This window comes from Bipolaris maydis (assembly GCF_028858645.1).
Source record: "Bipolaris maydis strain C4 unplaced genomic scaffold PSV08scaffold_10, whole genome shotgun sequence".
Taxonomy (NCBI): Eukaryota; Fungi; Ascomycota; class Dothideomycetes; order Pleosporales; family Pleosporaceae; genus Bipolaris; species Bipolaris maydis.
In genome coordinates, this window is record NW_027093866.1 from 1528102 (window position 1) to 1539636 (window position 11535).

Here is an 11535-nt window from a genome sequence, read left to right on the forward strand (position 1 = left end):
CAAAAGTAAGAAACGAAAATGCTCCTGAGAGCTACCAAAACTTCTATAAATCTATGCGCTTTCTAGACGCACACAAGTCATGTATGTGATGCATTTGCTGCGCTAGTTTTTTTATATCCATGAGTACTCGTTCATGTATTTTTATCTCTCAACGCCTTTTGCCCAACATCTCCTTTCCCAGTCCGTCCCTGCCTTCTTCCTTTGTGATCTGCTCAGCAGCTTTGACAAGATCATAGGTGATTTCGTCATTCACCACGCTATCCTTGTTATACGATGGGTGCGACTGGACGAAATGTCTGATCCATTTAGCCGCTGTCCAATACGTTCCGTTGGCGCGTTTGCGGATTAAGTCGAGATATGTGGCAAGGTCACAGCGAGTTTCTACGTCGACATTCATACTGTTGAGGTATGATTCCACAAGAGGAATGAGACCAGGGAAGCCAGCTTCGCCAGACGAGGTTTGTTGCCCATTGATGACTTCGTTGATAGTCATCTTCTCATACTCATCTTCAACTGGCCCAGTGGGTGTTACTGGCCGACTTGGATTCTCGGCAGGTGTTGAAGTACCTGTGCCATTACTGGCTTTGTGTGTCGGAAAAGGATCTTTGCGGAACCAGAACTTCTGCGTTGACACGGCGTCACGGATGTGTGCTGTCTCCATGTTTTCCGATACCAGTGTAATGGGGATATAGAAGTTGAGGTTAAACGACAGTATCGCACGAGTAAGGAGGACAATGAATATGGAGAAGGCCGCGTTTTCAAAGTCTGTAATCTGGATCTCCATAGGCCGGAACTCGACGCGCCATCCCATGTCTGAGCCAGCTGGCGGAGGCTTGAAGCGCATGTGCTGCCAGTTTGTTGATTGCAGATTCTCAAAATGGTCAGCTTTGGTAAGATCGAGTTCTTCGAGATCTTCTGCAAAAACAACAATGGGGTCCCGGATGAAGAGATGAGCAAAGTGAGTCGCTAGCAAATCATCCATGCCCCCTTCTACCAGACGCTTCTTGAGGTCGGGGTCTATGATGAGATTTGGATCGAGGTATTCTGGCCGCAAGCGGGGATCTTGAGCGATGTAGGTTGAGTTGGATGCATAGCGAGACTTGGGGAGCCGCCACCTATCGTTCTTAAGAGGCTGCTGGAAGTCAGAAACTCGTCAAAGACATTAGAGGAGATTGACTAACCTTTTCTCCCAGTTCTTCTGGGGTACGGTCGTCGACTGCTCTACTGATCTGATTCCAGCGCACGTCTGTGTCGGCGAGGAAGCCCTTGTAGATTGGAGTGGCTGCTGTCAGTGCCAGCAAGATCGGAGCTATCGGGCTGAGCTGATCATACATGGTCCTGCCCTCTTCAATGTTTTTTGCTTGGAAGGTGATTTGCAAACAGCAACTTCCCATACCAAAGGCCATTGCATCCATGTGGATGTAGTTGTCTTTGGCAGCACCATTGCGGACATCATCATCTTCGGGCCAGTTGTACAAGTCATAGTTTACGGTTGGATCTTTCCAGGGCCATGCAGTCTTTTCGTCTCGAAATACAGGTACGTTGACCTGTACTTTTCTACCTCTCCGCCAACGAATATTTGCTGCTAAAGTTGGGAAGCGGATATGGGGATTGGCAATCTCATCAGGGACAAACTGAGATCGCAGCTTTGGGCCTGAAACAGGATACGATGGTACGATACAATCGGTCGATCCAAGCCGAGGGAATGTTGTCAATGTGATTGGGAACTCAGTCTCGGCCATGTGATCCTTGGCTATCGCTCGTCTGCGGGATTGTGAGCACACGACTATTGGACAATCAAAATAAGCTCGTCTACCTCCACTTCATGTTTGGCTCGACATCAAGCAGGTCCTTGAAGCCAATTCCCCATGGCTTTCCTGGGGTGGCTTCCAGCATGAAGCGCCCGAATTCGGGGTGGAACACGGGAGCGGGATTGTCCTTTGTGCTGTACTAGTCAGCACAAACAGGTGAGGTGAGGGATATTCTGGCTCACTCGGCATTCCCGGTCTGCAGGTCAGGCACTCCGCCACCTTGTTGCAGGAGCTTCTCGTCGCTGGCCAAAGCAGCCAGAATATCGGCCTGGCGGAGTGACAATCGAACCTTGTGGTTGTCTTGGTCGTAGCAAACCACGAGATACTCAATCTGCACGCAAATCAGTCTCACATGCTATGACGGACGAAAACACGGTAATCACCTCATCGCCCCAGAGAAGTGCGTCCCTCTCCTTTGCTTTGGCATTGCGCCATACGACAAGCAGTTGCTGTTTATGACATTACTACTTGTCCGTTTCAGGGTCTCAAGGCATGCGTACTTCGATCCCCCATGACCTGACTTGATCAGCGGCCTTTTTGGCCTCTGGCCAGTCGAGAGGCGTTCCAAGGGCCCTTGACGTGACATTAGCGAGGATGGTGAGTGGCGTAGCATGGATCTTACAGCAGACCCATCCCGAGTTTCGTAACGCGTCGTAAGAGGTGGTTTAATCTGGGATGGTGCACGGGCAGACAGAGTAGGCGTATGAATGGGTGGCTTGTGGCTCTCAAATGACGATTGCGGGGAGGTCTTCGGCGAGCACTGCAGGACTTGGGTCTTTTAAGTGGGGGTTAGCACAAGCTAGGGTTGCTGCAGTTTTTCACCAGTTGCAGACCCCTCGGTTTCCTACGTTATCGAAGGATCGTCGCTGACCGACAATGTAGAGGAGAGTGTAACTTTTCTTGCCCTCTCGCACGGATGGCCAGTGTAGAATTGCAGTACGAGACTAGGGTTCGGAGAACGAATGGATTAATAATGCATGGTGCAGTGCAGCAGGTCCATGCCGCTTCGGAAGAAGAAGGATCTAATACCGAATGACGCTTGCCGTTTTGGGGAGGCTGAGCAGAACATTGACTACTAGTACTATGTAGATAGACCGACTTCACCACTGTAAGACACGCTGCTGCTGCTGCTGTGCACGCAATCGATCTTAGACTGCGCAACGTTACTCGGATGTACTGACAGCGAGCCTAGAGACACGACAAGGGCATGGCGTGTCATTTTGTCCTACTCGACCAGATGCGTCGTATCGCCTTCTGTTGGTCTGCACCCACGTGCACACTCGTCGCCCATATTGAGAAAAAGTCTCGTCGATACATGTACATATGTAGTAGCTACCACGGGCCACAGTGGCATGATTTCTGCAAGCGGATCTTTTCCCTACTCGTTGTGCTGACTTGGGCACCACCTCGTCAGCTTAGGGCCTTGTCGCTGCGTCCATGTCTTTTGCAGCTTCATACGTAGATTGCAAGGGGCTACCCTGAGGGACGGTTATTTGGCATAGTATGGAAATAAGTGGAGACCATTGCCTGATTACCGCGACGGGCAAAGCTTGCATTGGGACGGGCCTGCGTCAGCGTCGTGGATGGAAAGAGAGACAACTGCCGTCGTGCGAGGGATGGATGGATGCATCAATATCTGTCGGCCCACACACCCCTTACCCCCCCCCCTCCTTTCCCATCACTCGAAGCCATGATGACATGTCTGGCTGCGATGATTTGCAAACACAATACGAGACAAACATGGCCGGTGGATAGGTAGAAAGCTTTTAGTTGGAGTGGGCCTAAGAGCCTGTGGTATCTCTTTGCAAACGCTAGTCAAAACTGCCCAGATGCTTCGTGCGCTTCTAGCAAAGCGCGTGTCGTGCAAAAAAAAAAGCTTGGAAGAACAATCCTGTCCTCCGATGATAAGCGCTTACTTGCGCAACAAAACTCCCGTCCTATGATGGAGCCATCCTAATAGATGCTCATGTACAGAAAACGCCGTCCACCAGTACACAGGCCTAAAAGCCCCTGTCTATGTGCCAAAATGCAACCACTGCTATCAAAAGACAAACATGAAATAGCTAACATGTGTCAGCCCCGACGAATGGGCCCCATCTGTAGCTTTGAGTGTAACAACCTTTGGCTGGTGGCTCGTTACTCCATCCTAGTGGTAGTCGGCGATAACGTCTCGATGCCAAACTCCGTCATGAAACCCGGACAAGGATACCGCGACCCCTTGGAAATGATACAGACGTCTCGTCTCTAAAAAAGACAGAATTGTTGAATGAATGCCGCTAGTGCAAATGCGAAATGAAAAATAATAATAATAATAATGATATAAAGATCCTCTTTTTATGCAGACAGCCGGGTGTCATCAAAATATGGCAAATATGTGCTACTATCTTTGAATCGCTGGAAAGCGTCAATATAGACAGATGCTTGCCGATGACGGACGACCATGGGTATAGAATTGGTGAAGATTGTGCTTCGTATGTCCAGGACAAGGGGTTGGTCATATCGTCGGTGAGCTATGCTCTATGGGCTTAGGTCGTAGGTTGGAGCTAGTCATGGCTTGCTTTCCGCCCATTTTGCGAGTCAACTTGGCGTAGTCTACGAGTAGTGTTAGCTGATGGCAAGTAGCAGCATCAGGGTCTTGAACTTACGCAGGCCACAAGCATTGCACAAGGTTCGGGCACCATCCGGCCCTCTCCGCCACTCGGGTGTCTCAGCACGATTGCAACTGTGGCATCGCCCGGGTGGAGCAGCACGCTGCTCATGAAATCAGTACACATGTTAAAAGAACGTGCAGGGGTGCTACTTACGCCTCGTTTCCTGGTCTTGTTGTCGCCACCAGTGAAGCCACCCATGCCCTTGTTGTCATCGCCATAACCGCCTCCACCGTCGTCGTAGCCGTTCATGGGCCTATACCGGGGATCTTGCGGTGCTTCCACAAGGCTTGCTTGATGGTGGTTGAAAACAACATCTCGCATGCGTTGAAGAGACATCTGAATCCGTTCGCTTTGCTTTAGCATCTCGTCAACCTCTTCCAACCTAGGCATCGACTGTGGTGTCATGCCAATGCGTTGGTTGTCGTGTGCCCGTTGTCGGTAGATTTTCGAGAACTCTGCGATGCGCCCTGATCCGTCAGCCATCTCGTTAAGTGAGGCCTCGATGTCGAAGCTCTCCAAATGACGCTTGACAGACTCGCCGTACGGAGCCAGACTCGAGCGACCAATCTTCTTTTCTTCCAGACGAGCCATTTCAGCGCTATCTTGCCATGCTTGATGCGCATAGCGAGGCGGGGCAGAGTAGGTGGATGTTGCTGGGGGATATGTAGGATTTGGTGCGCTGGTAGACGAAGCTGAGACGGCATAGCTGGGGGGATATTGCGAGTACGGGTGATGCTGGCTCATTGGCGGTGCTGACCGAGGGGCCGGGCTCTCGTAAGGTTTCGAGACTGGCGGAGGATACGAAGAATAAGGGATGCTGGGATGTGGGGCGCTTGGAGGCGAGGCAGGTGCGGTTTTGAGGGGATGAAGCGAAGGTAGCTTCGGGTTGTGTTGAGGGGTTGGATATGGCGGCCTTGGATCCGAGAAAGGCGGGCGAGGAAGGGAGTCTGTTGGAGCTGGTGCCGGTGGAGGAGGTGCTGTTTGTGACGCTGAGGAGGCAATGTATGGACTCCTTGGGTGGGATAGAGAGCCATGTGGCCCTTGGGTGGGGTGCTGGAGATCTGGTGGGTAGTTTCGCGGACGTTGCTCGGCCGGTGAAGGAGCTGCAGAGGATGAATGGTAATGCTGGGGGGCCGATGTTATCGAAGAGGGCGGGGGCACTGTAGCTGGATATGAGAGCGGTTGCTCGGATCCCAGAGCTTCGTGGATGGATGGCAAGGACTGGCGGGCGGGCGCTCGCTGTGAGTCCTTGTCATCGCCAGACATCCTGCGCGATCCAGGAGGAGACAGCAAGCCTCCAAGCGAGCCAGGCACTGCGCTGGGAATGGAGGACTGGGGATTGCTGTGTGCATGCGATGGCCCGGTGTAAGGATGCAGCGGGCTGGGCATGGCTGGGGCCGAGTGTTTTCTCTGGTACTCGACCTCCTCGCGCTTGACTCTCTCGGCATCCATGTGGTTGATTGAGGGGAGGCCGACACTGCAGTCTGTGGTTAGCACTTGTATGGCGAGGCCAGGGGAACGGGGATGACGTACGCTTGTCTGCTGCCAGCGTCTAGGGTTTCCATCATGAGCCGCACCTTCCGCGGGTGATGGTAGAGTTTAGTTGGGAGATGCGACAGGTAGATGCGGCAAAGGAGTGATGGTGGGGAGTGGCAGGCCGGCGGCGTTCATGTGCCTTGCTGCACAAGGTTGGGAGGCGGCAGAACCTGGAGTCGTTCCTTCCTCGACAAGCGCAGCCAAGCAAACCACACGGTACTACTGGCGGGATTCGTCGACGACGGCCTCTTTTTTGGTGCGATTGCCACGCTCTTTACGTTGACCACTTGTCTCTTTCTCTCTTTCTCGCTCCGTCTCTCTCCAATGAGTGATGCTGGGGCAAAGTTTTGCTTGTTGTGACGGTTTTTCTCTTTTGCCGTCTTTTGTTTTTTCTGCTCAACCGCACACGGTTTGGAAGGCGGGCACCTTTTGGTCACAGGCAAGGAGCGTTGTTAGCGAGAGCAAAGGCAGAGTCAAGAGTGCAGGTGCAGGCGATAGTGTCAGCGACGCGGCTGACGTAGGTGGAGTGGATGGGGCGAGTCGAGGCGAGTTCTCAGCACAGTTGGCAGGGCGGCGTCAGGGACCTTGCGTGTGCTGTGTTTCTGGCGGCGGAGGTGGGTGATGTGTGGGAGAGGTGGGCAGGTGTGGCATGGGGTTTGGAGCGGAGCAGATGGCCAAGCCGTGATCTCACAGTGAGCTACTGGTCGCAATGCCGCGTCTTGTCGATGGTTGCAGGCATGGGGTGAGCGGAAACAAGAACTAAGCCCAGGTGCAGCGGGCTAAAGCAGATACGATCGGAGATGAAGCGCGGCGGCAGCGAGTGCGAGTCGTCTAGGACGTGACGCGAGAGTGCAGTGAGCAGGCAGGGATGGGTTACGGCACGTCTGTTTGCCACGGCAAGGATGCGGGTGGAGAAGGCGATGGGTGGGTGTTCAAGCTGCAACACTGAGGGCGGCACCCCAGCGCCCCAGCGCCCCAGCACCCCAGCACGCTCCCAAATCATCGGCGAGCAATGCCTATCCTGCCCCCTCCCCTGCCACCACGTCCCTACACGGCGCTGTCGAGTAGTGTAGGGTAAAAGCAGCAGCCGGCCGGGCGGACACGGAGCGTGGGCAGTGGGCGGGTGCATCGATCAGCGCCACAGGGCCCCCCCTCGCCTTGCACACCCTCGACTGACTTACTTCTGCTCGATCCGCAGCCGTTGTGACCAGGGACCAGCATCGCGACCAGCATCCGCGCGAATGGACGTCCCCGCGGCCACGGGCCAAATTATCGCCGTGGCATGCAGTCATGCAATCGAGATGCAGCCGGCCTTCGCACTGATGCCGCTACGCCTTGGCTGCGACAGCAGACAGTGACAGCCACACATACGCTCGACTACTCATACCAATGCCCTCTCACCACTCCATGCCCACAAAAAAGAGTGCGCGCCACGCCGCCGAACGCCTCGCCCAGCAGCCCGCGCCTGTAGGAGTACATGGTCGCGGGGCCGGGTCTGCCGGCTGGGTTGCCTCTGCTGCTCTTGCTCGCTTTTTGTTTTCTTCTTCTTGCAGCCTGCTGTCCACGATGCGCCATCAGGGCAGCATCCTGGCCTCGCCTCGTCCACCTCGTCAGCCCATCGCGATAGACATAGATGCACACAGCACTCATGTACCTCCGAATGTACCCCCAGGCACGCACATCAGCAATCGCCGCCGTCAATGGCCCTCTCTCGGGAATCTCCAGCCAGCCCAGGGGTGATGCCCACACGACGCATCTGAATCGGTGGCAACGCGATTAGTGCAGCGGGGCGGCGGCCATCATACATGGCCGTGACAGACAAGGCAGCGCGTGCCGACGAACCATCGTCTTGCCTCGAGATCTCATCGGCCCGGATGTAGGAAACTTTGACTCAAGAGCCGCCTGTACGCAACGCCTAATGCCGCTCGCTGCTATTGCATTATCGTCCGCATTATCGCTACGGCGCACAGGGCACCTGCTACTCGATGGCTCTTACACTTGTCCGTACACAATGAGGCCACTTTGTCGCGCCTGGTGATACCTCTGGCCTGTGCCGCTACGTCAGTCGTCGCTAACGCCTCCCTCAGCGCACCCATGCAGCACGCCTCCCTGGTCTCGTTCCGAACCATGGATCCACCATGCACTAAAGCACTTGCCCGTTGACGTCTGCACGTGTCTGCGAAATCGCTGGGCTGCTTGCACCACGCCATCCCGGCTCGACTTGCATCTGTCATAGCACAGTAGCCCGTGCTGCCTGTGCGCTCCCTCGTGCCCTACAGTAGCACGCCCGAGGCAAAACGGCACCCGACCCAGACATCCACACCACGCTACCCACAAGTCTCCGTTGCGATTTAGCTGCATTAGCGGAACCACGACCGATCTGCCTTCACCACCCTCTCGACTCTCTGCCTCTGCCTCGCATGTCCTATCTTTATAGTCTGTATGTATACATGCCACACTTACTCGAGGGCTGAGCCCTGTCTGCGCGCTGACGATAATGCCCGCATATGCCCAATCGCCGTCGCACCAACACTCCGTGGCAGAGTCAGTCGAGCCAACCACCTCGCCACCTGCCTCACATGCGCTGACAGCCATCACCGCAGGCCGAGGAGATATATCGCTCGGTGCCATCGTCCCGCCCTGCGCCCCCCCCTTCTTTGCCTTGGACAATGACCAGGGTGCCAACATACTCCAGTGCAACGCGTCTTCACAGTATGCATCAAATTGTCCGTCACACGTGTCTCACAACTCTGCCATCCTGCTACTTCAACTTATCAAACAGTGCTCTCGGTCATGACAATTACAGCTCCGCAATTGCCCGTGCCATGGTGCCCTCCCGACAAGCTTCATCGCGCACCCGTCGGTGGCTTGCAACGTCGAACCGGCGCAGAATACCCGCTTACGCCATTATGTACAGAGGTGCCTTTCAAAAGTTCTTGCTGACAGGGGTATCTATCGGCCCGATTATCTTGGCACCCACACAGGTTTTTTTTTTGAGCTGGAGGCACAGATATACTCATTTTTTTGGTGTTTTTGAATCAAATATGGCTCCAAATACTGATATCTGTACCCGTGCCTTGATTGTTACATTGAAATCTCCATTTGGTGGCAAATCCACCAATCAGATTAGTGAAATAACGGGTATCTCACCACGTACGATTGACTCAATATATGGTAGAGCCTGCCAACGAGGTTTTGAGCCAAACGCGCCCACTATTAAGCTTCTACCTGAATACTTAGAGGATGCCCCTCGCGCTGGCCGTCCTCGTAAGCAAGAAGATATCCACGAAACTACCCTAGAAAAAGTACGCCGCGATAGGTATGGGAGAGAGAAGAGCTGTGCTGATATTGCTGGGGACCTTAGTACTCACGGCTACAACGTTTCATCCGCTACCGTATAGAGAGTCCTCAAAGCAGCGGGCTACAACAAGACGAAGCCGACGCGCAAGCCTGGGTTGACACAGAGGATGAGACAGGAGAGGCTTAAGTAGTGTCTTGCGCATAGAGATTGGACGCTAGAGGATTGGAAAAACGTTATCTAGACGGATGAGACCTCTGTTGTACTAAACTACCGGCGTGGTGGCTATCGCGTCTGGCGACGACCAGATAAGGTATTCACCAAGTCAGTCATTCGCGAACGGTGGAAGGGCTACTCTGAGTTTATGTTCTGGGGCTGCTTCTCGTACGACTATAAAGGCCCTTGCCACGTCTAGAGACCAGAGACTGCACAGGAGAAGAGACGCGCAGCTCTCCAGATTGAATAGATGAACCAGGCTCTAGAGCCACTTATAAGAGAGCAGTGGGAGCTTACAACAGGTATAAAGAGATTAGGATTAAGAAACAAGCCAGGCAGGTCTCCTCAGTGGAGATTCACAAAAGAGACTGGTAAGCTAACTCGTGATGGTGGAGGTGGTGTTGATTGGTGGCGCTACTAGACTGAGGTACTACTCCCAAAGCTTATACCCTTTGCAAAAGAGTGCCAAAAAAGGAGACCACGTACGATTGTTCAAGAAGATAAAGCTCCTTCGCACGCTCATCATGCCCAGCGTGTAATATATGAACAACAGCGAGTAGAGCAGCTTATTTGGTGTGGTAACTCACCTAATCTTAATGCTATTGAGCCAGCTTGGTCTTGGCTCAAAAGAAGAACAACGAGCAAAGGAGCACCAAAAAGTAGAGCAGAAGGCACAAAGGCATGGCTACACTGGTGGCAGGAGCTGCCTCAACACCAAATACAAGCTTGGATAGAGAGGATTCCATTTCATATTGAAGAAATAATTCGACTTGATGGTGGTAATGAGTACAAGGAGGGGCGGCGGGACAGATCTGACCAAGCTTCGGTGGTATTTCGGTAGTAATACAGATGATCCCTGTCAGCAAGAACTTTTGAAAGGCACCTCTGTATTACCAACCATATCTCTCAAGCGACATATGTAATAAGTACACATATATCCCACATACTTATGTGCATATGTCGTCCCTGGTCCCTGTGGCTAAATAGTGCTGCTTCTCTGCACTCGGCACCGCGCAACCCGATTTGCCTGTCCGATTCGTTGTCGTGTCGGTAGGTGTACACTTTTTTTGTACCAACTGGCCCCTTGACAAACGCCTTCCCGGACTATTACATTATGTCAAACCCATTTATGCGCAAGCGTTTGACCGCTGTCATTCAATGCCGGTCATGGCGGGAATCAAAGCGTTTCGAAACGCATATCTATGAGACTCACAAAACACTCAAGTGACCCGCGTTTGTCACTGCACAGGTCGACAAGATCTTGCTCGCCCTGCAGGAGTGCCTCGGACAAACCCGCCTTCAACTATTGGCCTGTCGCGCACGCACATCAACACCCCCCAATCATGTGCATCGAAAAGCACAGCCCATGACCTGATCTGCTAATTCTGAGTTGACTTGTCTAGTCTGGGCATATATTGCGTGCATCGATACTGGCTCGCTGGCTTCGTGTCAATGTGGTACGCCAGAAAATTATGCCATCTTTCAGCTTAACCAAGATCAACAATACGGGTCTCGTCGCAATCACCATGGTGCCAACGACTTGCATGCACGGCACTGGGAGGCAATTGGAACCCGTCCTCGGACACGATTGGCAGCGCGAGGAAACTAGATGCAATTTTACCGGTGCCTTACTTACCTTCTCCGCGTTGCCGTCTTTGACAGGTTGGGCTCCACGTTTGCTGACCTTTTACGACACCGCTCGGCGGCCATGGTTTCAGCAGCTGTCAACGTGTCCCTTCCAACTCGCATCGTTTCTCGGGCAGAAAATCCAAATGTGCGTCTTGCCACGATCCAGGCATCATGTAGCTGACCAAAAGGGTCATTCTCGACCCGCCGCAAGGGGTCCTTAAACCCTATTGACAATGAGTTGCGAGGTCCATGCATGCTTCACGTGTGCCGCCAGATGAAGCGAATCCCTACCAAAAGCACATATGCCGAGAAGCTGTCACCAGCCGAGCAAACTCGATGCTAGTTGACAGATGAACCCTGTCAGCACAACACAGAAATATGATGTTAAGAAGAC

General features: G+C 53.3%; 1 protein-coding gene across 1 annotated transcript; it reads right to left on the reverse strand.

Moving 5' to 3' along the window:
- Positions 1-148: 148 nt before the first annotated feature.
- On the reverse strand, positions 149-5914 carry PSV08DRAFT_372709 (glutamate-cysteine ligase-domain-containing protein; the record flags this gene model as incomplete). Its single annotated transcript, XM_066093224.1, has 9 exons — positions 149-1132; positions 1182-1764; positions 1817-1945; positions 1994-2142; positions 2195-2260; positions 2312-2384; position 3289; positions 4457-4562; positions 4616-5914. 9 exons carry the CDS (start codon positions 5912-5914, stop codon positions 149-151), a joined length of 3390 nt encoding a protein of 1129 aa, XP_065948844.1.
- Between the last annotated feature and the right edge of the window lie 5621 nt (positions 5915-11535).